The following is a 26940-nucleotide window of genomic DNA, read 5'->3' as shown; positions in this document are numbered from 1 at the left end:
TGAAACAACGGTGATTAAGTAGCCTCTTGATGTGATCGACGGCTTCTTCGATCGTCTGCTGTTGTGGGTCCCGGTTCTTAGCCCCTCTTTGCCGGCGTGAGATTGGCGAGCATTTATGGGCCCCCGATTGGTGTATCTCTTCCCTTGGTTCCTCCCTCCTTCGACCTCAAAAATCGCCCCTTATCATCACGGACGACCACTTCACCCGCACTGTTTGCCAGTATTCTAGTCGTGTTTCATTGGGACCCACTCGGAGTGGTTCGCAATAATGCTGGTTGTCGGCAGGTACCCGTCCAAGGGGTGGGAAACCCATTCACACACACGGGCCCCCCTTCCATCTCCCCCTTGCCCCTCTTCTTTACCTCGCTTGCCGTCTCCGCAGCCAGTCTACACTTGTGTCATCTTCCTGACGCGTCTTTTTCGATGGCAGCGTAATGTTGTGACGAGGAACGAGGAAACAAGGAGGAATTCTTTCGGATGTGCGTCTCGTTCTCCAGGAGTCTGTTACTTCTCTTTGGTTTAAGATATCTGGTAGCTTAAAGTTTGCTTCTTGAGGGTTTTTTTGGGACCATTCGTTTTGAGATTCCTGAGATTTTGGTTTCGGTCTTCGTTTACTTCATTCACGTTGATTTAGTTCGTTTTCCACGTTTACGACGTTGACCTCATGCCGTCACCGCAGTTGGATCGTGTGACACGAGATATACTCTTGGGATTGTCGGCGTTGGCTCGCTGTTTTCTTGGTTTGCTGCTGCTGTTCGTCATTTCTTGCGGAGGTAACTAACAATGGAAACCCTCGCGATCCCAACCTGTGCTCCAGCCCGCGTCCAGCCGGCGAGCCTCTTCCGCTGCCGGCCGACCCCGGCGTTTCGCTCCCCTTACGCTGCCGCCGCCGCTTGGACTAGAAGGTACCGCTTGCGCCGCCTGTCCTCCTGCTCGATTCCCTCTATCAGATGCTCCGCCGTCCCCCCTCCCTCTGTTTCCGCCACAGGTACCGACGCCGTCGTCATTCCTTGTGGCAGCATTAGCTCGAGTATCTTGTATGCGAATAATGCGCGCCACGTGTTTGCTTTTTCTTCTAGTTGGCAATGATGAGCCCTTTAAGTTCATGGAGGCCGCCAAGAAGGGTAATTTGGTGCCCCTCTACCAGTGCATTTTCTCCGATCACCTCACCCCTGTGCAAGCCTATCGTTGTCTCGTGAAGGAGGATGACCGCGACGCCCCCAGCTTTCTTTTTGAGTCGGTGGAGCAAGGTCTCCGGGGGACTAATGTCGTAAGACCTGCTGTTCATCTTTCGTCATTCTTTTCTCCTCGCTTCTCGTTGTTTAAGGTTTCTCGTGGTCAGGGCCGATACAGCGTGGTGGGAGCTCAGCCAGCCATGGAGATTGTTGCGAAGGAGAACACGGTCTCCATCATGGACCACGAGGAAGGGCGCATGACAGAGGAGACTGTCGAGGACCCTATGCAAATTCCCCGGAGGATCATGGAGGGTTGGACCCCACAGTTTATCGATGAACTTCCTGATGCCTTCTGTGGTAACCTTTTGTTTCCTTTTTATTTGATGATCAACTCTTACTTTTCTTCTAAAACCATACATAAACATGCGCTGTAGGCGATTGCGAGAAAGTTCACAAGGAAAACTCTTGTCAAATTGATAATTCTGGTCTGTTTAGAATTATCGGAGCACGATGGAAGGATTGTATGCATCCTTCCTCATCCTAGGAATATCAATAGCTACTTGGTGCTTTTGGGAGTTGCTGAACATCATGTCATATATGGAACCACTTTTACGCTCTAAACATTAGAAGTCCTACCTATTCGACAAATTTGGGTGTTAATGTGACCCATTGGGTGGTTTTAAGCTAACTGAGCTTATGCTTGGTGCTTTAGGTCTCATCAGAAGTCTGTAACCTTCTTTACTAGTGGCTACACCGTTTAGGAGGCTCTAAGCCAATCATCTTGCCCTTTGATTCTGATTGCAATTTATGATATTCATGTTCACGTTCTTCTGCGGATAATACTGAAGGCAGAGGTAGTAGCTGTGTCTAAAGAATAAATAGAAGGGGAACAAAAAGTAGAGAAATAATGGTGCATAATCAATGTGTACTTTCTTTTGTAAAGACAATTACATGCAATGAAGGCAAGTCATGCCTGAAGGTCCTCTTTCTATTAAATTTTACATTTACAAATCCTACTTTGGTTATGATTGCTAAAGGACACTTCTCTACATGGAAAGATAAACCAATTTTTCTTTACAGTATATAGTTGCTATCATTTGTTTTTTTCAGCAATTTCCCACTTCCTAGAGCATAGAGACAATTTTGTCAATTCCTTGTATGTTCATGCTTTGTAAGCATTAGTATGCATGATCTTGTGTGTACAACTGATTTGCTGTAAAATACAACATTTTGTATATAGTAAAATTTTAGAAGTATATTTTATCTAGAATAAAAGCATAGGCCATGGTGTTATCGTGAGTTTTCTCCTTTACAACACAAGTGATCTAGATTTCAATCATTGTTGAATGGGTATACACTAGGCTATGAACTTTGGCCCTTCCTAGACCACACATTGGTGGGAGTTCAGAGTTGTATACACTAGGCTGCCTTTCTATGTTTTGACTTGTACCTAATAGAATCCTCTCCTCTTGAATGCAAATTCTAGCTCCAAATTAGAGATCAAATTTGCTAGAATGATATACTTCTTGGTTTAACATATTGTTTCCTTTTGGCAATAGGAAGCTCTAGTACAATCTTTGTTTTTTCATTTAATTGTTTTAGGATGGATATCACAGGCCATGCATATGAATGCAATGAAAAACATTAAATTTTAAATGTTGTTACACGAGTGCTCCATGATTTTTTTTTTTTTTTCTGTTCAGGTGGATGGGTTGGGTATTTTTCCTATGATACAGTGCGATATGTTGAGAAGAAAAAGCTTCCATTCTCTAGTGCTCCTAAGGATGACAGGAACTTACCAGATGTCCACTTAGGACTCTACAATGATGTCATAGTGTTTGACCACGTGGAAAAGGTATGATATTTTTGACCCTAATAACTTCCAATGAGCTTCACTTGGAATGATGTCTTGATTCACTACACATACTCTATTATGTTCGCATGATTTGTTGATGAAGTTCAATTGGCTAATTTCTTTATTTCACAATGACAGCTCATCTTTCTCCTTAAAAAAAAAGAAAAAGGTAAAATTGATAAAAAACAAGGAAAGAAGATAGGCTAAGAGGTTTGGTACTGTCAGTTGCCTTGAGAAGATGTAGGAACGTGAGAATGTTATTAGTGTTTCATCTCTTTTGCTATTGCACTTTGCAGTTCTAATGTGAATTGATCTTTATGTCTTTTTTCCTTCTTGTATATTGTTCCATTGTGGAATATAAGGAATTCCTTTTTGTTTATCTTCCTCCTTGGTCTGTTTATTACAAATTTGAACTTCCACACGAGGTATTTGTTCTTTCTTCAGGGTGATAAATTGTTCCTTTGATGGACTAATTATTTATTGATCCTTTGTATCTCATTATGCTCTTATCATTCATGACAATTTTCCTTCTCTAAAGAAAATAAATTTTTAGATCTGATTTGGAAAATAATTTCCCATATATCTTGATATATTTTCATCTTTGTATGATCTTTAATCAAGAAGAAACTTCCTTCTAGAGATGAAATCTTCCTTCCCTTTTTCTTTAAGAACTTCAATCAAAACTGTTATTGTCTCATTCCTTTTGTTTGGCTACTTTTTACTTCTTCTTGGATAATCATGGTGACAAGTATCGGATTGCAACAAATGTTATGTGGCAACTTATAAAATTTGCAAAAGACACCTGAATCTAATAAAAAATTAAATAAATAGGAAATAATGAAAATGGTCCCGCATAACTTTCTTTCTTTGTTTCAATAACTTCCATATTGGTGAATATGGTTGTGTCAGTCACCTGATCTTGAACCAAAGAGTTAATTTTGACTATTATCTTACTGAAGATCTCTCTGCCCATGCTTATTATAATGCAATACATTTTCTGTCCACTAAATGGATTTATCTTGATGTACAAGGCTAACCTATGTAATTGCTTAATTAATGACTGAAATGCATTCCACATCTAGCTAGAAAAATTTTATGACTTGTGCGGTGGAAAGATAGGGAAAGATCTATAACTTTAGAGAGATGTTACCTTGTTTGGTGCTTGAATTAGCAATGACACTAGAGATGGATAGTTGGATACTATCTATGTGAAATTAGAAATACTAGTTCACAGTGATTTCAATAGGCACTCGGGCGCTCGCCTAGGCGTTCGGGCGAGGCGAGGCGAGGCCCGAGCGCCTCGCTTCATGTCTAGGCGCCTCACTTCAAAGAGGCGCCGCCTAGGCGCTCGCCCAAGCCCAGGCGTCGGGCGCTTCGGGCGAGCGCCTGGGTTAAACTAGACGACCGAACCAGATTTTTAGGTCCGGTTGGTCTCCGGTGCCTTTGTTGGTTCAATCGAACCAACTAAATCACCGATATCATGCTCCCTTTCGTGATTTACCTGACTTCCCCAACCCTAACACTTGCAATTTTACCGTCGAGATTTCTTCTCCGTTGTCGCTGCTCTCTGCTACCGCTGCAACTGTCGTTGCTCGCCGCTACTGTCGCTACTCGCCGCTGCCACAATCGTTGCTCGCCGACTGCTCGCCGCTGCCACAATCGCTGCTCGTCGTTGCTGTCGTCGCTCGCCGCTGTTGTTGCTACTGCAGCTCGCAGCTCCCGCTCCCACTCCCGCTGTCGCCGCCGCTCGCCGCTTTCGCTCCCGCTCCAGCTATGACTGTCGCTTGCTACCGTTGCCTCAGCAGCCTCGGTCTTCTCACACTCTTCTCACTATACTGTCGACAGTATATTAACAGTATACTGTTAATTATATACTAATAATAGTATTTTTATTTATTAGATTACTAATATATTATTTTTATTTTAATATTATTAATTTTTATTTATTTGATAGTATTTTTATTTAAAAATAAAAATATACTATTATGATTTATTTATTTATTTATTGTGATTTTATACCTAATTTTCTTAATTTAATAGCATATTTTTATTTAAATAATTATATTTATTAATTATATTATATATTTTTATATTTTAGCGCCTCGCTTCGCTCGGGCGAGCGCCTGGGCGAGCGCCTAGCGCCTTAGGCGTTTTTGGACCTTAGCGCCTATTAGCGCCTAACACTTTTGAAATCACTGCTAGTTCAAATCTCTAACTTTAGAGAAACTATCATTGTGGTTTAATTGGTTTAGTCTTATCTGTTAATGCATAAGTGTCTATCATCTACCATTCTACCTTGCGATAACTCGTTACAGAAGGGAACATAAAATTTGTTATTGTTTTCAACAATGTTTCAAATACGAATACAGGAATTATATGTGGTATTAAATAATGTAAGAAGAGCTCATGTCGTATATTGTTTTGATATCTGATCGAGATATGATACAATTTAACGACCATATTATGTATGAATTGTCAGTGGCATCTGTTTTGTAGCCCTGTCATATGGTTTTGTGTCTTGAATTTAATTATTCTTTGTACTAGCTGGTGTCCCCACACATTTCACAAATATGTCAAATTATGTATTTTATAGATGTTACTTTGTTTTGGTGACCATAACCAAATAACTCACTTTTAGTGATACTTTATTCTTGGGATGTTTCCAAATTTTTGTAAAGGATTTTATTTCATGATTCAAATGCCAATACTTCAATTACATCACAGAAAGCATATGTGATTCATTGGGTGCAAGTGGATCGGTACTCCTGTGTTGAGAAAGCCTATCAAGATGGGAAGAACCATTTGGATAATTTTCTGTCTAAGGTGCAGAATGTCAATGTGTGAGTAATTATGTCAGTTCTTTTAGTTGAGAAATTATCTTCTTTTTTCTTGTCAGCTTTCTGCATATTAATCTTTTGTAGTTTCATATTTTAGGCCCAGGCTTTCTGCTGGATCCGTAAAAATGCATACTCAGCAGTTTGGTACTACTTTAACAAAGTCATCAATGACAAGTGAAGAATACAAGAAGGCAGTTTTGCAGGCAAAAGAACGTATCTTTGCAGGTGATATTTTTCAGATCGTCTTGAGCCAACGTTTTGAGCGGCGTACATTTGCAGATCCATTTGAAGTTTACCGAGCACTAAGAATTGTGAATCCAAGCCCATATATGGCATATTTACAAGTATGTTAAGCTTTCATCAACCGTTTTGCATTTCAATTTACTTTAAAGCAGGTTTGGAATCTCGATCAGAACTGGTTATGGTAATATACCGAACTGGTATAGTATCAGTATATCAGACATTAGACTGACCTGTGCTGCAAATACTGGTTGGTGCACATGGTACCAGTGTCTCATATAGTATACTGATTTGGACAGTTCAGAAAATAAAAATAAAAATTAATACTGTCCGGTGCCAGCAAATATCTGTGGGTATGGACAGTACTAATCGATATTTGAAATCTTGTTGTGAAGTATTTATATGCTGATAAATTTGGTGCTGCCTTCCTTCTGTTAGTGTGTATTTATAAATTGTTTTTCTCGTGTTTATTATATGCACTTTCTTAACTTTGGTGAAAAAAATCCAGGCAAGGGGATGTATTCTTGTAGCATCAAGCCCTGAAATTCTTACTCGTGTAAAGAAGGTATGTAATAGAAATTGTTGAAGTTTATGAACATTTTTAGATGGCCTTTTTCTGTTTCCGGTGAAGGTATTGTTGTTTTTGCATTTGTGTCCATGAATCAAATTACATCTTGCATTTTTAGCTTGCAATTGCTGTGGTAATATTAAACTCCGATACCTTAGACATATTGTTTCTTGTTAGGATCGGAGCGGCACTAAGAGGGGGGGATGAATTAGTGCAGCGGATTAAAACTCATAAGTTTGAAAACGATTTCGTAAATACGTAGAAATTTCGTTTTGATAGTAACTTGAGTAAAATGAGAAAATAAGATCCGAAAGCTAGCAGTATTGTAAATGACAATTTCAGGAAGGTAAATACTCACACATTCAAGGAACGCACCAATTTAAAGTGGTTCAGTCAAAATGACCTACATCCACTTGCGAAGCCTTCTTCAATGAGGCTCCCAACTTTCACTAGCAAATCACTTTGAAGGGGAAGGACAAATACCCCTCTTACAACATTTTACAAGTGGTTTACACTCTTACAAATTTTCAAAGAGAAAGAGGGAGGTGAACACTCAAGCTGTTGAAAACAAAAACTTGCTAAAGACTTTGCTAAGACTTTTATCTCAGTCACTTGCTTCTCAAAGGTTGTTATCTCAGCTGAGAATAGAGGGGTATTTATAGGCCCCAAGAGGATTCAAATTTGGGCTCCAAATTTTGAATTCTCTTGGGTTTCCGAGGCTGGCGGTGCCACCGCTCAATCCAGCGGTGCCACCGCCCAGTTCTCGGGTTCTGGGCGGTGCCACCGCCTACACTATTTCAGCTCACTGGTTGGGCTCCAAACTTGGCCCAAATCAGTCCGAACTCGGGCCCAATTGGCCCCTACTTGGGTTATAGGATTAACACCTAATCCTAACCCTAATTTATTTGCTAACTACAAATTTAAAGACATTTCCTAAGCTATTACAAAGTCCGTAAGTCAAGACTTCTTCCGGCGAGCTTCCAGCGAACTTCCGGCGGTCTTCCGATAAACTCTCGGAGAACATTTTGTGGACTCCCGGCAAGCTCCTAGACTTCACGATTTGATCTTGGCGAGTTCCAACGAGCTTCTTCGGCAAGCTCCGACCTTTCTCGGCTAGCTCCGCGAACTTCCAACGAACCTTCCGGCGAGCTTCCGAAAAACCCTTCGGCAAGCTCCCTACTCATTCTCGGCTAGTTCCGACAGCATTCCCGACGAACCTTCGGACTTCCGTCGAACTCTCGAACTTGCAACAAATCCTTCACGCTTGACTTTGACACTTTGTTTCGCTTTATGTCTTCGTCTTTATCGTAGTTAATCTTGCACACACAAGCCAAAACTCTACTCCGATTTAGACAATTATTACAACGCGAATTGACATTCTGTTGCCCGGCACGTCATTGGTTGGCGCTTCGTCCGATTCTTCAACGCATCGTCCTCTCTTGTGGCTTGTTGCCCAATCGGCGGTTGACCTCCGTAACCCCGATATCCTTGGCGCAATTCCGCTCTCCTTGGCCCGATGCCCAACGTCCGAAGCCTTCTGCCGTCCAATATCCTGACGTGATCTCCTCCGGCGCAACGTCAATTCCTCCTGCGTCAACTGTCTAATCCTGATCGAGTAGACCTGCATCACTCGAAATGCAGTTAAACATCTAAACACAATCAATTAGTTTCATCATCAAAATCTGAGATTCAACATTTTTATCATAGTTGTTTTTGAGAATCCAATAAGCTGGTATTGTTTCTACCTTGGCCTTTGGTAAGGTTGAAACATAAGGTACCTTACACATTGTTTCTACCTTAGACATATTATTTCCAATGTGAGTAGTTGTAAGTCTTGTGACAATGGTAAGATTGCTCCTTTGTGATCTGAAAGACAAGGGTTCGAGTCACATAAACAACCTATTTATATTTTGGGATTCGGAAGACTGTTTATATTGATCCTCCCTAGACCTTATATTTTTGGGTGCCTCATTTACGGGATATGTCCTTTATCTATCAGGAGTTGTGTGTGCTAATCAAAATCCTGTTCCTTTCCAAGACATAGCTGGTGCAATTCATGGTAGCAATATGTTCAATGGTACAATGAAACAACTAATTTGATTGGAGGACAAGGAAATTCAAAAGTCGTGCTTAGTTTACTTGCTAAGTTGCCTGTAGAGACTGCATCAATTGGATTATCTGAGTTATTACTATGAAAAGGTCATTGTTTCCAACTTTTGGAATTGAATGGATCCTCTCTCATCATTAAGCTCTACTGAGGTTAATGCCAGTAAATAATTCAAAGGCAATAAATTTTTTCCTTGACCTATTTTATCATGACTATTGAAATCACGATGACAAACCATTTCTTTGATCTCCCTTGATCTTTTTTGTTGTGAATAATTTTGACTATAGATCAATTTTGGATGAAGCCCAACATAACTTAGTTGATTTTCTATCATTCAATAGTAATAGGTAGTTAGTGACTACTTATAATCTTTAATGATTGCAGTTGTATCTTACACTATTCCTTTCTGTTACTCATGGCATCTGACTCATCACGCCAATGCTTACGGCACTGGCTTTTTGGATACTTATATCTTGGTAAATATCAATGCTGGATGACTAAACATATTTTTAATCTCCTGAAGTTGGTTTAAGGTTCAGTAACAAATAAAAACATTTATACTGACATATAGATATGCAATTTCTATAAGAATGGAATTATATCTTTTCTTTACTCCTTTTTGGTTTGATACATCTAATTGGATGTCTGTTCCATTGCTGCCTTCTTATGCTAATCCATATGTTTTCAATTCTGAGATGCAGTATTGCCCATGAGCTATTAATTCTGCACCCACAATTGGAGGAACTTATATTTTTCACAGTCAAGACTCTTATCTTCATCCTGCGCTATATAATGAAAAACTTGTAACATCAAAATTTATGCTTAGTTTTTGTGGATGCTCAAACATTTGGATATTCTTGTTAAACTTTTTGTACATTCAGATTATGAATTTTCTTCTCAGATACTTTTATGATGTGAAAGACAATGATCTTTTGTCATATGCAGACTGAAGTTTCCTCTTGTTCGCAGGGGACAATCATTAATCGACCTCTTGCTGGGACAGTTAAAAGAGGAAGAATGGATGAGGAGGATAAATTGAATGAACAACAGCTACTTAATGATGAAAAACAATGTGCTGAGCACATTATGCTTGTAGATTTGGGACGGAATGATGTTGGAAGGGTTTGTCTTGATTTCTTTATATGTGCTTGACATGTTTTTTTTAATTTAAGACTATTGTTCTTATGTTTTGCAAAACTGCAAAAAATATGGTTTCATATAAACTTCTTTTGCAGAAGTATGCAAAAGATACTTCTGCAAAAGAAGAACAGGGTGTAAGGTTTTCATATAATCTCAATATTGCACAATTGAGATATCTCTAATGGCATTCTGCTGTCAAGGCAGGGTGTAAGGTTTTCCTACATTTCATGTTTTTTTCGTAACTACAGTAACATGAGTGATGGTTAATGTTCCTTAATAGATGGACGAGCATATTGAGATTGGCTCACTGTTTTTTGAAACTTGTCCCTTCATCAAGTTAATTTTGTTGTTTGCAACCTTCTTTATGGTGATATATTCTGTAATGTCTTCACCTTTGATATATGATGAGCTTTTAATATGGATGAGGAGACTTTAGACAAGCAATAAGAGTTAGATAATTCATAGGATAGCTGTTTATGATAGTTGGTGATTTTATAATTCATACCATATTAGGGATTATGGCTATAAGCATAGTGTATCCCCCCTTTCCTTTAAGTCATTCAGTTCCAAAAAATCATTATCAAGGTTATATAGATGCTACTTGTTTAACTTATGCATTAAGAAATATCACAGTACTTATTATTGGCATATCCATTGCAAAACTTGTTGGCCTTTATTTCTGTTGCATGAGTTTGTTTCATTCCCCTAATTTGTTATCGTTTGACATGTTTATGATGACAGGTATCAAAACCTGGATCAGTAAAGGTGGAGAAACTTATGAATATTGAGAGATACTCGCATGTGATGCACATCAGCTCCACGGTGAGTCCTTACAATTTTCAAATAAGATGATTGGTTTTTGTCTAATTTAACCATGCTGGGCTTTTATGATTTTTTATTTTTGACAAAATGCTATAGTCAAAAGCTATCATCTAAATAGGTCTGTTCCATTAAACATGAACATGAAACCTTTTTTTAACAGTTGCCATGGATGGTCATATTTTGGCACCTGAATTTCATCAAGTTTAGATCATCTACATTTGATGTCATTGACTTTGTTATTATTTTGAAATAACATAGTGAGCATGCCACTAGGGTAGCTAGTAGTCTTATTATTACTACTGCTTTTAATCAAGCCTGCAACGGTCATTTCTTATTTCTTTTTGTTTCTGACTTATTTGATTATTAAGGATCAGGACTTAACCAATCCTGTTTCTGATTATTAAGGATCAGGACTTACCATGTTTTATGGAACTTACATATCTATAAGCACTTTCTTATCATCTATGTTTTTAGGAAGCGAGTTGACATCATATACTTTTACAGGTTACTGGAGAGTTGTTTGATCATCTCACTTGCTGGGATGCTCTCCGTGCTGCTTTGCCTGTAGGAACAGTCAGCGGAGCTCCAAAGGTTCCATTCAACATTTTACTTATCTGGAATGCATTATCTTCAGTTTGGCTTGCTCATGGAAATATAGTACCTGCATTGATAAGTTAATGTGTATGCCTGTCAAGACCTTTGGGTAAATCTTTTCACTATTTTAAATTCTATTCCAAGTAAGTTGCATCCTTGTTGTGTTAAATATGAAATAGGTCTGTTCAGATGAAGCAATCTCATAGAGATTGCTTGGAATTGTGCTTCTTTGTTGCCGAATTTCCTCAATCAGAAGATTCAGAACCTTATCCTCATTATTGTCGAAACTGACCTATTGCTAATACCTAGTACCACCATTTAAGGCCTTCTCATTGGTCTCTGTGCCCCATAGACCTTCATTTCCAAATTGTATTTTCTTTCTTTATTATCTTGATTCTCTATAGCACATGAACATGCATGCCAGCATTTCGGGCATTCCTTTTCTCTCTAATTTTGCTTGTTGCTTAATCATGTAACTAATTTGATATGTGGCTCCTTTTACCAACTAGGAATTTGATTACTTGTGGTTAGTTGCTGCCATCTAATATGAGATACTGTAGAAATAAAGTGATCATATGGTCCTTGTTGTTGTAATTACTATTTCTTGATTATTGGACATCTGATACAAGAACGTCGCAAAGAAACTTTTTGCTACATTACATTACGATCATAATGAAAGTGAGACTTAAGTCACAAAAGCATCTGTTTTTTTTCGTAATTGGTCCTCACTCATCTCTTTGTTGTGTCCTACTCCTAATATTGATTTGCTTTGGATTAGGTAAAAGCGATGGAGTTAATTGATCAGCTGGAAGTCACAAGAAGGGGGCCGTACAGTGGCGGCTTTGGAGGGGTTTCATTTACCGGCAACATGGATATCGCGCTTGCCCTCCGTACCATAGTCTTTCCAACTGGAAGCCGATTCAACACCATGTATTCATACAAGGACATGGGCAGGCGCCAAGAATGGGTTGCGCACCTTCAAGCTGGAGCTGGCATTGTGGCGGACAGCAACCCCGATGATGAGCAGCGAGAATGTGAGAACAAAGCTGCAGCGCTTGCTCGTGCCATTGATCTTGCCGAGTCTACATTCGTTTCAAAGTCATAGGCTTCACAGAGAAAGGCTCATCACTCGGAATGGCACCGGCTATGCTTGTAATCTCATCCAAAAGAATGGCCTAGTATCACAGTTCTTTTTCCTTGTCAGAAGATGGAATCTCAATAAACCATCGATCGGTTGCTGTTAATGCTTTATTTATTGCAAACCATTTGAAAGGCTGCTGAAGAAACCATACTATTCGACAAATTCTATTTGCAGATAGATGGTGAACAATGGTAGCTGCAACTTGTATGACTCTTGGATTGTTGATCTGTTTGGGTAATTAAAGCCATGTTGCATATGTTTTTGGCCTTATCAGTGTTGCAAATCTCATCTCAATTCCCCTGCAATGACTGAAAAAGCATCAGGCAAATTAGCAAATCTGCAGATCATGTTGTCTTGCTATATGGAGTTCTTTTGATGCTTCCTCCTGTAAAGTTTGAAGTGGTGTTCGTGGTCTCGTCCTACCTCCTGCTCTGTTAAAGAAGTCTTTCGCTGTCGACGTGCACCCAGCCGGCTACCTGCCCTGTGATTGCTGGCACCGGGTTGTCCCACAGGTGGGTCCGGGGCTTTAACGACTATACGTAGACATACCACATCGCACCCTCGCCCCTCTTCTTCGTATCCCCCTCCCCGACTTCTCTCCGGATTCGGTGTAACGTTTCATCGTTACGTCTCCAATATCTCTCCGTCCGTTTGGGCGGCTTCTGCTCTTCCATTCCCCAGATCCCGATTCCTTCGGGGTTTCAATTTGTGTTGAATTCATCGAGTCCCGTGGATCTACTGCTTCTTTTGAACTCTCCAATTGATTCTGGATCTTCTATCTTTTTCTTCTGGGTTTGGCCGCTCCTCTCGATTGCTTGGCGAGGATTCTTGATCTGTGAGTAATGCCGGACCGCTCGGACTCCGACTCCTCCCCCAAGTCGTTTAGCGGGGACTCGAGCTCCGGCAGCGAGGAGGTGAAGCCCATCCGCCGTGCCGGGGGCTCGCGGAGCTTCGCCGATCCCGGGTCTCCCAGCAACGCCCAGCAGTCCTCCGACGAGGGCGGCAGCAGCGACGGCGTGCTCGTGGATCTCCCCGGGAACCGGGATCAGGTACTCGATTCGGATGGTCATTTGTGTCTTTTGGAGGCTGAAAGTTGGGATCTTTTCTTGATTGTGGTGGTTTTGGATCGCGTGATTGCGTTCTCAAGGGTTTGCGGCGCAGGATTCCAGGGGGTCGCCAGGGGAACCCGACAGTGGCATCCTGGTAAATATCGACGGGTCGATGCAGGAGTCCACGGACGACTCGGGGAGGGAGGATACTTTTGAGGATGCGCCGGATCAACTAGGCGTGGCGGTCTCGCGGAGCCTCCGGCTGGAGGAGTCGATGGCGGTGATTGACATCGGGGAGAGCTCTACTGGGAGATTGGGCACCAACGAACTTACCAGGTTTCAGGCTCGGCTAGAGGACGTTGTTGCTGAATGCCAGAAGTACAAGGTTATGTTCTTCTTTCGATCTTAGTTTCTTTCGATGAATTTCTATGAAGTGGAAACTGAAAGTTGAATTCTTGATTCAGGATGAAAGAGAGGTTTTTGGAAAGGAAGTTGTCAGCCTTTGGCGAAGACTTCAGGACATCTTTGATCGTCATTCTTTACTTGCTGCTGCCAAAAATGATGAGTCAGTTAGTCTCCCTCAGCTTAAAACAAGTGGGGGTGAGGATAGGGCATTGTCATCACCCACACCGTTGCACTTGATGTTGAATGAATGTTCCCAATTCTTAGTTGATTTGGAATCCACTTTAGATGAGAGGATAAATTCTGATGGTATAATGAGGGAGCTTCGTGCTGTTCTAAATGAAAAAGACCAAGAAATCGAGGATCTCAATGTCAAGGCCTCAGAATCTTCTGTTTCTCATGATGTCATTTTTTCCTACTTGGGCTCACTTCGCAAAACATGGTCAAAGTCTATGGAGGACTCAACTAACCTTCTTACCAGAAGGTTACTCTCTTCCCTTGAATCAGTGGTTGGGGAAGCACACATGTCCATTAAAGATTCTCCTACTGATGACATCTCTCTTGTTGAGCAGAAAACATTAATGTTGATAGAAAAACATTCCCAGTTCTTATCAGAGATCCATCTACTTCAGCAGTGCTTAGCAGAGGTTGGACCTGCATTCACAGCCTCAGAAGAAAATGAATTGGGTAATATTTTCAGTTTTGCTCGTGAGAAGTTGTTTGAAAGCAAGACGAAGGAGGGCTATCTTCACGAGGAAATGAATAGATTGGAGGAAGAAAATAGGAGACTCGTTGAACAGCTTGAGAGAATGAAAGAGAGTCTAGAAGCAGCAGAAGTGGAGAAAAACAAGACAAAGGCAGAGCTTGAACAGTCAGAGAACAAGTTGGTGGCTACCAGAGAAAAGCTAAGTATTGCAGTGACAAAGGGAAAATCATTGGTTCAACATCGTGATTCATTGAAACAGTCCTTGGCAGAAAAGACAGGTGAGCTGGAGAAATGCATGCAGGAGTTGCAACAGAAGTCTGAGGCTCTACAAGCTACTGAAGTCAGCCTTGAGGAGCTGAAAGAGTTACTGTATGAGAGGACAAGTGAGCTTGAGACGTGCTTGGAGGAGTTGCAACATAAAACTGATGAATTTGAGACCGCTAAGGTGATCATTGAGGATTTGAATGCAACCAATAACTTAGTTAGCGCTCTTCAAGAGTCACTTTCGCAAAGGGATAAGTTTCTTCAAGAAATTGAAGAAATTATGTTGGCGACAAATTCCCTGCAAGAAGTGCTTTCCATGGAGACAATTGATAGGGTAAGGTGGTTTGTTAACCAAAAGAATGCTGCAGATATCATAATTCTGGAAAATAAGAAAATCAGAGATGCCATATCTTCCATTGAATTACCAGAAGATGTTTCACCCAGGGAATTAGATTATCAAATTAATTGGCTTTTGACTGCATTCACGCATGCTAAAGATGATAACAGTAAGCTGCGGGATCAAATTAGTGGCTTCCAGCTTGCTATGGTGTCACACGAAACAGAAATGTCAGAGGCACATAAGGAAATTGCTTGCCTGGAATCATATCTTCTGGAAGAAAAGTCAGCAAAAGAAATTCTTCATAATGAACATGAAGATTTGAAATGCAAATATGAGGAGATGGTTCAAAAACTGTCTACACTTTCTTCTGATAAAGATCAGTTGATGAAAGTATTGTTGGAATTATCTGAAAGCACATTGGATGACCATATTTCTGTGGATACAAGTTCTATAGCGGAGAAATGCATGATTATGGTCAGTGAAAAGATGAAGTCATCTCTTGCTGAAATTGAACGGTATGAAAGGATGTTGAGCACACTATATTTAACAGCTCAGGAATTGAAATTGTGTGAGGGGATTCTTGAGGATGAGATGATTGACAGATCTGCCATGGTGAAACTATCAGATGAGCTGACAAAATTGTCAAATGAAGCATTTGTTTTAAAAAATGAGAAGGACTCCATACAGAAACAGCTAGATCTAGTTGAGGAGAAAAATTCTCTGCTTAGAGAGAAGCTATCCATGGCTGTGAAGAAAGGAAAGGGTTTAATGCAAGAACGTGACCACTTAAAACTCTCTGTACAAGAGAAAGAAATTGAAATTGAAAACCGAACACATGAGCTGCAGCTAAAAGATTCTACTATCAACGAGTACCAAGAGAAGATAAAAAATTTGTCAGCTAAAGTTGAGCACATTGAGAAGCTAGAGGCAGATATAGTCTTATTGAAGGATGAAAGAGAGCAAAGCCAACAAATTTTGCATGAGAGAGGCACCATATTAAATAATTTAGTTAGTTCTATAGGAAAAATTGTTGTTCCTAGTGTTGAGGTCCTTGAAGGGCCCTTAGAAAAGGTTAATTGGATTGCTGAATACATTCAACAAACAGAAGTGGCAAAAAGTAATGCATTAGAAGAGCTTCATAAAGCAAAAGATGAAGCTAGCTTACAGGCTAGCAGGTTATCAGATGCCTTTGCAACTATTAAATCATTAGAGGATGAATTGTCCAAGGCAGAAAAACATATTTCTTTTACTGTTGAAGAAAAGAATGTCATCCAACTTGGCAAGATTTCTATTGAGCATGAGTTTGAGAAGCTCAAGGAGGAGAGTTCTTCACATGCTAGAAAGTTATCAGAGGCCTATGCCACTATAAAGTCACTTGAAGATGCATTACAAGAAGCAGAAAAGGATATTGTTCGACTAAATACTGACATGAAAGAATTGGAGGCCAAAAGTGAACAGGAGATCATTGACTTGAATGCCAAATTAATTCAATGCCGGGAGGAGTTGGCAGGAACTCGTGAAATTATAGAGAACCATTCAGCTGAGCTAAATAATCAACTTGGATATTTAGAAATGTTCATAAAGGATGAGAGTCTATTTTCCAGAATGGCTGAAAAATTCAGCAAAAGTATTGAGGGATTGAGAACAATGAACAATCTTATTCAGAATATGCACAGCCACTTTTCTTCAGTGGGTCTACGTGTGCATCCTAGCATGCAGGTATTTGTGATTTATTTTTTCACTTATATAAGAGCTCTTATATGTATTGGTTTATTGCTTATATAATTCTTGCTTTTTTGTTTTTGGTCACTGCTAGTCAAATGCCTTTTTACCCATGTTGTAGTAGTGATGAAAACAAACAAGACGAAAATAGGGAAGAAATCAAGTCGATGTGCAAGTGGAAGGAAGTAAGAGGACAGGTTGCAGCATCTTAGTAGTTCATTGTAAGGTTGCTTATTGGTGATATAGGTGGCCAGAGTTGAGCTGGTATGGGCTATGTACATTGATACCTCTCTAGACCCCAAATTGATGAGAGTCCTGTGCACTAGCAGCCCTTTTAAAGAGTGATTGATACTAATTTTGCCACTATCATTTACTTGATTTGGCTCTACAGCTGATAGATGGAAGGTTATTTCACGGAGAGTTGAAAGATGAAATTAAGGCTATGATGGAACATACTCATATCAAGTTATGATCATGTCAAATATTAGTGAAACATGCACGATGATTGCCTAATTTAAAATGAGCAAACAATATCACCAGTATACGGACTGTATCAACATGGTAAGCAATACTTTTAATTTTTTTCTTTCCAACTAATACCTATTGGTCCGATAGGATTCTTTGTAACAGTCTCAGAAATTAAAACCTTTGCTTCAACACCAAAGTGACAGTTTTACTATGTTCTAGTTTATATGAGTTTTCATAGTAAGTGAAACAAAGAAATACTATAACATTTGAGCTTTTATATGTCAGAGATGAGAACATATTGCAACCATTCATTTGCTTCTTTAGAGTTTCAGGCTTTGAATAAATTGATGAGTTCAAATGCTACCTTTCATTTTGTTTTGCCTCTTGATTTATCTTACCATTTATAATATAAAATTTTTGATTGTTGTGTTATTTGTTTTTAAGAGGATTATGTTGAAACTTTGATATAATTGTTCTATTGATATGTACTTCACCAGCATGACCCTGCATTTAGAGAGCTTCCTTCTCTACCAAAATTTGAGGACTTCATGGACAACAGGGCCATACAATTGGAGGCAAGTGCTGCTGACAATGAAGATATTTCATCCTTGGCCAAGATTGTAGGAAGTCTGCATGCTCGAGCTGAGCTTTGTGGTGACAATTTTGAAGTTTTCTGCAAGATTCTAGACGAGCACATAGCAGGAATATTGCAAGCCATGCAAGCTACTAGAGACGAGTTTGTTCATGTTCTTGAGCATAGCGAGTCCTTAAAGCTGGATGTACATAAATTAGAAGCTCATAATAAGGTTCAAGAAGCAAAACTTGTTTCTTTACAGAAAGGATTGATGACACTTTTTCCTGCATGCATTGATGCTATGCGAGAACTCAATCAATTTAGTGATTCAAGTGGCACATTGTCTTCCTTAGATAAGGAAGCTTTTTCAGGAGGATTAGAAGAGAAGGATACTGAATGTTATGCTAAGGCAGCAGATAGTTTATTACTTGCAGCAAAGAGAATCAAGAATCAGTATCAACAGTCATCAAATTCAGAGAAAGTCTGGTTAACAGCCACAGATGATATGAAAAGCAAACTGGAAGAAGCTGAATCGATTGCTAAAACTGCCATTCAAGAGCAGATGATCGACCAAGAAAGAATTTCTACATTGGAGAGAGATCTTGAAGCATTGAGAGAGTTATGCCATGATATGAAAATTAAGGTAGAGAATTATCAGGCCAAGGAGGATATGTTGAAGGACAAAGAACAAGAACTTCTGACAATGCAAAATGCTTTAGACAGAGGTAATTCATAACATCCAGCTATTCTTCTAGATATTTGTGTTATCTTCTTCAATTCTCATTCTTTTTGTCTTTTTGTCATTCAGAAATCGGTGGCCTGGAATTGTTCAAAAGCCAAATGAACGCGCTGATGGATAAAGTTAATAAGCTAGAAGTTCATTTCATTGAGACAGAAACACACAATCCTGAAGTTCAGTACTCAGGTCCTGTTGAGAAACTCTTTTTTATAGTTGATAAAGTCATTGATATGCAGAAAAAGATGGATATCTTGACTTACGATAAGGAAGACATGCAGTTGATGATTGCGTCCCATGTGCGTGAGATTGAATATCTGAAAAGGTCAGCTGAAACAATCGATATCAAGTATCAGGAATTGGAATCGCAGAAGAATGAATTATTAGAAATCACTGGTGATTTGGAGAAAATCGTAAAAAGATTAGGGGGATATGATCCACTCCAAGATCAAAAACCTTTAAGTGCAAAACTGCTCCTAGCACTGCTGGAGAGACTGATAACAGCCTCAAGATTAGAATCTGAAAACTTAAAATCTAAAGCACAAGAATTGGGAGCTAAATTACAAGCAAAAGATAATCTTATCAAAGAATTGTCAGAGAAGGTAAAAATTCTTGAGGATTCAATTCATACTCAGCAGGATGTCACAAAAGAAAGGACTGTTTTTGAAGAAACTCCCACAACATTGGAACCGGAGATATCTGAAATTGAAGATGTGGTGAGATATTCCCGAAACTTTTACTTTTTTCCTTAATTTTTTAACTTTCTAAGTGCAATATATGAGTCAGTGAAATGCTAGATTAATGAACAGTTGAGGTTGCTGATATTTTATCGGTCCTGGTACCGTATTGTCACGACCTTAGCTGGTTTTGCCTAAGTCGTGCGGCACCCTTGCGTGTCCGTCCGCAAAGGTCAGCCTCCCCGAAGACTCCCATTGTCCCTTAGGACCAACAAAAGGGAGAACAGGCAAAAGAGAACGCCTCAATTGGGATCCACAAGCAAACATGTCCGAAAAACACTTCATAGACAATGCAAAATACAAACAGACTTTACAAGCTCTGAACAGTGGCACAACAAAGGGTAAAATGGTCCATTACAGACCGAAAAGCTCTCTCACGTGTCCACATGACACAACCTTTATTTACAAGCCTAAAGAGGCCACCAACCCAACTAAAATGGGACTTATAAGCCTTCGGCTGCCCCTCTACACACTGTACAAGGCATGAACATGCCAACAGACACGGACATACATAAGCATTACATCAAACACCCTGTTTCAAAGTTTGTCCGTGACATTCTCCCCCACTTATCCCTTCGACGTCCTCGTCGAAGCCTTTGTGAACACTGCAACTCTTCGCCTTTGCTGAGTCTTCAATCTTCTGCTCCAGCTGCAATGCGCCTCCTGGCTCCCAGCTGCTCTCCGCTGCTGTTTTTTTTTTTTTTTGAGTAGTCGAACCTTTTATCCGCCATGCTGCTTCAACTCGCCAATGACTCTGACTCTGGTGTGGGGTTGGCTGAGTTGTGTTGATCCTCGTTGATTCCTGCGGATCCACCAAATGAAGGAAAAGACCATCCTTACTGCGCCAGTCTCTCAAAATCTCCACATGCTGCTTGAACTGGGTGGATGCTTGTTGGAGCTTTAACGAGCATCGCCTCGCAAACTTCTGAAGTTTTGGGTCCTTCCTCCACAAAATCTGCTCATTGACTCTTCTTTCAGTTAGTTGTCACATCCAAGTAGGTTCGCATCACTTCCGCTTTCGATTGGCATTTCGTTGGGAAATGAAGCGGACAATCTACTCTCAGTAGCACTGATCACCGTTGGTGAGGATTTGACAACTATTGTCTTCCATTATCTTCGAAGGGTCTTTGAACTTGTGCAGAGCTCCTCTGCTGGATAGATAAGAGAATTGGGGTACTCGGTTTCGCCCATTCTCTTAAGAGTTGAGAAGGCAAAAGTTACTTGACTTCGCCCGCCTTCTCGAGGTTGTACTTCATGCATCGAGCTGGTTACTGGTCTTCGCCCGCTCTTTGCTCACACTTCTGAAGCACTTGAAGTGTTTGCACTCCTTGCATTGAGTTAGTTACTGTGATTCACCTTCTCAATGCCATCGAACTTCTGGAATGCGGGAAGTTTTCACCCCAACTTGGAGTAATTCTCTGATAGATGAGGTCGCCTCTGGGATTGTACCGTCTTCTCCATCAACCCTGCCGCCTACTCCACTGAGTAGCAAAGGTACAGCACCGCGTACTGCCAGCTTCGTTCCTTGGTCGTGCACTCTTGCATGACCCGAAGTCCTTCACTTACGGCTGTCTTGATGAGAAGCACACTGACACCGGTCTTACGAAGTTCCTCGGCCTCTGCCCTTCAGCCTTGTCCCGGTACTTGGAGATTGCCTCTGCATGCTCCACCTCCTCGGCCCCTTTCACGACCAAACGCTCTCCCTCCGTGAGAGCAAGGGATCAATGACTTGCACGGAAGTCCCGCCTCTGCGGTACCATGGCGCTGCCATGCCCATGGCCCTACTATCCGTCGCCTCGCATCTGAATCCCTTTTCTTCACGATCAGTAGAGATGTCTCCGTGGCACTCCTTTGAGTCCACCTCCATTCTAACTGATGCTTGATTTTGGGTAGCTAAGTCCCTCTGGACTCGTCGTCGCTTCCTCGCCCCTTTCGACCCCCTGCTTCAACACCTCTGTGTTCTCCAAGCAGCTCCTTCTGGTCGATGGAAAGACAGACTGCACTCCCATGCATGGCCTCTGCCATCGCATTGTAGGGTTTGCACCGATTCTGTTCTCCATAGCTTCCTTGGTAGCAACGTTCGCTTACTCGGCCTTGTCCTCTGACTTGCCGGGCTCCCTTAAGCGAATATGAGCTCTGGAGCAATCCAACTCTCCAGCTGCTTCGATCATACCTCTGCATGATCAAGTCCCTCCCATGGAACTCACTGGTACTTGCATTCGAACTTTTCCCTTGGTGGAACCCAGCCCCCATATGCTGATGACCAAGGTTTTCATCCGATGCAAAATTCGGTGCACGCCCGGAAGACCCGCCTCTGCGGTACCATGGCCTTCACTCTTTGAATCCATAGCCCTTCTTGCCGTCGTGTTGTTCACCAAAGCGGAGCTCCCAGTAGCTCCCGATCATACCTCCATATGATCACATCCCTCACGGGACAAGTTGTGTGTATCGCATTGCCACGAACTGTTCCACCACGATCCGCTGCACCATGTCGCCTCCTGGTGACATCTCCATTGCATTCTGATCCTTGGGGAATAAACTCGAATTGTGAACCCTCCATGTGTGGCCTCTGCCAATACATCGCCGGGTCTCTTCCACCTTCGATTTTGTTCGCTCCTTTGGCAATCGATCTTCATCCACCCACTCTTGGGTCACACCTAGATGAAGCACCGCTCTAGGACAGTCCGTCGCCTAGTATCTCCCGAAGTCCGCCGACTTCGCTGTAATTTGTGCACCATTGCCTGGATCCTGGGCCTCTGCCCCTACCAGCACAATCTCTGCTGCGCACCGCTTCCTTCCTAGCAACTCGAATGGCAACACTGTGGCATATTCTTCAAGAGTACCCGCCTCTGCGTCCTCTTGCCCCGTGCTAAGGCCTTCTGAACTCAACTTCGCCTCCGCAAATTGAGTCGCCTTAGTTCCTTCATTAAATACTCCTCCGAGATAAGGTGCATGTGCCCCGAAGCTCCCTTCGTCTTTGGCACCATGCAAGATGAGTCCACTCCGTCAGAATGAAGGACCCATGGAACAACATGATCCTGCCTTTGCCTCTGCAAGAGCTCATGTCCTTGACCTCTGTCTAAGAAAAGCACTATGCCTCTGCTCCATGTTCCAACTTCTCTGCTGGCTCCCTTCATGCGGCTTGGGTACTTCGCCAAGTTACACCCAAGTTGCTCCGCTCCTCGTTTCTGCATTGAGTCGATGGTGGCCCTCGCGCCCACCATTCCACGGGTCAGCCCTCCCTTGAGTCCGATCTCCACATCGACTCCAAGTGTGCCTTCTTTTAAGTTGCTTCAGGTCGCTCCCCCACTTGATCTCGCAATGCATCCACCAATGCATTCTCTCGAGCGAGATCATGCGACGACTCCTCGCCGCTTGCTCAGTCCATCGAGCTTCGTGGAGTTGTTGTTTGTGAGGTACTCATCCTCAACATGTGAAGTCTGTCTCACATGATTCTCCCTCTGGAGTGCCGAGACTTATCCCTCCTGGATAACTATCCCGTTGGAGCAACATCTCTCTTCATTTCGGAGACCCCCATCCCCTTGGACTACTCCGATCTGCTGAACAAACTGTGCATTGTTCTGCCTCCTGCAAACGCACTTGCTAGATTGCGACTCCCCGTCAATACAGCCCCCACTGCACCCCTCAAGGTCTAGCAACATGCTGAACTCGTTGCACACTTCAGCCTCCTCCGGACGTATCCTTCGCATGCCGAAGAGAAAGTTTCAATGCTCCATGGCGCCGAGTCTCGGTCGCCTTGGGATGGCCACGAACATTCCATCGTCCGCATACAAGCCCATGCATGAGTACCAAATTCTTCGAGTTAGCAATTCCCCTCACCTCTGTGAGCTTTGCATAACTCTTTTGGTCGTTGAGCAACTCATTCCACCTTGCATGGTCTCATTCTTGCCAAGCGCCTCGCTTGCCTAGAGCACCATCAAGTATAGTTGTCAACGTTGAGCCGTAGCTCAAACTCAGCCATCCCAACCTTTGTGCGCTCCAAATTCTTCCAAGCTTGCCTGTTCTCGTGGTGCCTCTTGCGCGAAGGGTTGGCCATTCCTCTGAATGCCAATGCCAGATGCCCGCTCCTCTGAGCGACTCTTTTCCCTACATCTCCATGCCCGTTTTCCCTCAAACGGTCGCGCGTGTGCTGACTGCCCTCAACGCAGCCCTGCTAGGTCCCCCACGTTTGCATGTCAAGTGTTTCTATGAGTGCTTGTCCCGCTCTGATACCAAATGTCACGACCTTAGCTGGTTTTGCCTAAGTCGTGCGGCACCCTTGCGTGTCCGTCCGCAAAGGTCAGCCTCCCCGAAGACTCCCATTGTCCCTTAGGACCAACAAAAGGGAGAACAGGCAAAAGAGAACGCCTCAATTGGGATCCACAAGCAAACATGTCCGAAAAACACTTCATAGACAATGCAAAATACAAACAGACTTTACAAGCTCTGAACAGTGGCACAACAAAGGGTAAAATGGTCCATTACAGACCGAAAAGCTCTCTCACGTGTCCACATGACACAACCTTTATTTACAAGCCTAAAGAGGCCACCAACCCAACTAAAATGGGACTTATAAGCCTTCGGCTGCCCCTCTACACACTGTACAAGGCATGAACATGCCAACAGACACGGACATACATAAGCATTACATCAAACACCCTGTTTCAAAGTTTGTCCGTGACAGTATGTTACTGTACTGGGTTAGTCAATTTGGCTATTTCTTTTAAATTCAGATGCAAAGAACATCTGGTAAGGTGATCCAGAAAAGGGGAAGAGGTATTAAGGTCTAAAATAAAATCACTTAGTAATATGTTGAACATAACTAGGCTGCATCTGGTCATAATGAATTTGGAGTGCCTTGAATTAGATATAACTCCAAAGAACTTATTAGTGCAATACCAGGTAAATTAAGAAACTTTGTACAATATCTGTAGAGTTAAAGAAACATGGACATCCTAGATCACATAAATTTCCATTAACCACTATTCATTATCTTATTGATTTCTGAACAATTGCAAGTTAGTCTTTTGGCTTTTTATCAGCAAGAGTACTAATGCCCAACGATTATTGTATGATAAAACATTAACAAGTCAGTTGGTTTTAAATTGTTCAAGATCCTGCTAAGTGCACACACATAACCTCGCATAATTTCTTCTCCATTTTCTCATTTGATTGCACAAGGTTAGAATAATTGATGTTCGAATTTGATTGGTCATAATTGTTTTATCAACTCAGTCAAACTGTGCAAGTAATAGGTGGATTGGGTTTCTGCCAAAGAGTCTTCAGACCCAAGCTTATGGATCGGGTTTGGACTTCCGTGGTCCACCCAGTCATGCGTATATGGCCCAGGAACCAGCCCAGATTGGTGCTTCTAGCAAGCCCACTCATCAAATCAGCTGAATTGGGTCATTTCCACCTGGAATTGTCTGGTTTTGGTCGACATTGTGGACTTAATCGTGCAGGTGTTATTTTCAACCAATTTGAGAATCGCTTCCAGAATTGTAGAAGAGAAACCAATTTGAGAATCGTGTTCTTTATATAAATTTATGTACAGAATAAAATACATACAATTGTAGAAGAAAGTCCCTATCATATTTTTCCTTGTTCATTTCCTGTCAGGCCATGGTCCTACCTAAAACAGGCTTTACAATTAAGTTTTTCAACATCTGGCTCTAGTTTAACCTTTTTATAAGTAAAGAAAAGCATGCATATTTAAGAATGAAATAGAAGTTGTTTACCCTTCAAGGATATGTAGTATGTAGTTCAAGTTATGAGAAGTCATGATGCTTTACTCCGCATGAATATTTTGCAGGGACTCTTGGCAAAGAACATATTACCTGTTGCAACTGCTGCTCAATTGAGAACAATGCGGAAGGGGTCAAATGACCATCTCATCCTCAACATTGATTCAGGGCCTGTTCATTCAATTGCTGCCCGGGAGATTGATGCCAAAGGTTTGACATCAAGCTTCTGATTTAAAAAATAGTTCATCAGCACTCGTGCATTTGCATTACACTGAAAACTCTGTATCCATTCTGTCTTGAACAGGCCATGTTTTCAAATCTCTGAATACTACTGGTCTAATCCCAAAACAAGGGAAGTTGATTGCAGATCGAATTGATGGTGTTTGGTGAGTTATTAATCATCATCTTATCCTTTGATGTTGTCATGCTATCTTGTTTTTTTCCTAATATCTCCCTTGAGTGCCAACTTCTATGATGTATTTATCTTAGTGTCAAACACATTCTTTCTCTAGGTTCTTACAAATATCTGATACAGGTAATTCAGGCAGTTAGGTCACTCTCTGACATCAGTTTACTGTCCTTTTCATGAACACTAACATACCAAATTAGACAAAGCATAAATATCAGTAGCTTCATTAAGACCCTAAACTGCCAAATTGTTTTGCGAAACTCATTTTTCAGCAGAAATTTAGTTTGCAAGGTGGTGCTTGTTTGGTCATTGCATTTTCCTGGATCCAGTCAGAGCAAGGGTTCTTTAGAAAATCGAAACAGACATAAACGATCCTTGTTGACACAAATAAACTCTTTTCTTGTGTTTCAGCATTTTTCTTATCATGCTTCTCATATGTATTGTTTCTTTCAAATGCCGAGTTTAACACCATGCATATCTCTGCCTCCGAGGCGCATAGTTTTCAACTAATAGATGCCAGTTTGATTTGTTCACAGGTTAATATTATTCGATTTCATGCTTATTGCTTTTGCAGGGTTTCTGGTGGTCAGTTACTGATGCGTCGTCCTGGAACAAGGCTAAGTATCATGGCTTACATGTTCTTCTTGCATCTATGGTTGCTAGGCACCATATTGTAACAATGTCAGCACAGCTACAAATTACAAATTGTAACATAGAAGTAAAAAAAAATAAGCTCTTATTATCATTAATTTTTTATATTTAGTTAATGTCCCATTCGTTTTTCCCCTCAACATTAGTTGAACATGTATTCAGATCATTTATTAGCTACCTTACAAATGTAAGGTGATAAGATATATCTTGCCCATGCATAATATATTACATGCTACATAGAAATTTTTTTTGACAGGTTATGTATGTTCACTCGTTAGCCATGAACTTTAATGCTTCTTGTTTAATGCTTTGTTGTGTCCAACAAATCTTGTGCCTAAATCTTGGGATTTAGATCATGTTTGTAATACAAGAATATAGAAGGTATCATCATCACACAGAATTGTTGTTAGGAGGAAAGAGAATACGTCTACTCCATTCACTTCTTGTAATAAACTGACATACAAATCATTTGCCAGAAATAAGAAATAAATGTCTCTATACTGTGTTAGTGGATTTTTGACATCATACATGATGTAATGTAGTCAGTCATCAACAATCACAATAATTGTTTTCTTTATCCACCTTTTATAGAATAATATCCTTAGTTAAATCAAAAGCATTTAAATTTTATTAACAAACATTAATCCAAACGCACCTAA

At 41.2% G+C, this 26940-nt stretch overlaps 2 protein-coding genes across 5 annotated transcripts; both read left to right on the top strand.

The window, feature by feature from the left end:
- Positions 1–306: 306 nt before the first annotated feature.
- Positions 307–12735, top strand: LOC103997186 (anthranilate synthase alpha subunit 1, chloroplastic). Of its 3 annotated transcripts, none has more exons than XM_009418352.2 (12): positions 307–479; positions 680–988; positions 1080–1270; positions 1343–1532; positions 2879–3030; positions 5755–5870; positions 5965–6211; positions 6616–6672; positions 9752–9904; positions 10664–10744; positions 11249–11335; positions 12117–12735. In XM_009418352.2, the coding sequence occupies exons 2-12, from the start codon at positions 784–786 to the stop codon at positions 12441–12443; spliced, it is 1806 nt and encodes a 601-aa protein (XP_009416627.2). In that variant the 5' UTR covers positions 307–479; positions 680–783; the 3' UTR covers positions 12444–12735. The 3 variants fall into 3 exon arrangements, with proteins under 3 accessions (XP_009416627.2, XP_009416628.2, XP_065025563.1); XM_009418353.3 differs by having other exon boundaries at positions 344–499; XM_065169491.1 differs by having other exon boundaries at positions 405–531.
- A 351-nt stretch (positions 12736–13086) lies between these two features.
- Positions 13087–26545, top strand: LOC135650233 (trans-Golgi network-localized SYP41-interacting protein 1-like). 2 transcript variants are annotated; one of them, XM_065169490.1, is made up of 8 exons: positions 13087–13528; positions 13641–13913; positions 13993–16959; positions 17928–18729; positions 18813–19456; positions 25290–25431; positions 25526–25607; positions 26205–26545. In XM_065169490.1, exons 1-8 carry the CDS (start codon positions 13322–13324, stop codon positions 26305–26307), a joined length of 5220 nt encoding a protein of 1739 aa, XP_065025562.1. In that variant the 5' UTR covers positions 13087–13321; the 3' UTR covers positions 26308–26545. The 2 variants fall into 2 exon arrangements, 1 of the variants encoding a protein (XP_065025562.1); XR_010501481.1 differs by having other exon boundaries at positions 13177–13528; positions 18813–18929.
- The last annotated feature ends 395 nt before the right edge of the window (positions 26546–26940 follow it).

Source organism: Musa acuminata, chromosome BXJ3-9, assembly GCF_036884655.1.
Source record: "Musa acuminata AAA Group cultivar baxijiao chromosome BXJ3-9, Cavendish_Baxijiao_AAA, whole genome shotgun sequence".
In the NCBI taxonomy this organism is placed as follows: domain Eukaryota; kingdom Viridiplantae; phylum Streptophyta; class Magnoliopsida; order Zingiberales; family Musaceae; genus Musa; species Musa acuminata.
Note: the sequence above shows the minus strand (reverse complement) of the source record. Positions and strands in the feature narration are given on the sequence as shown.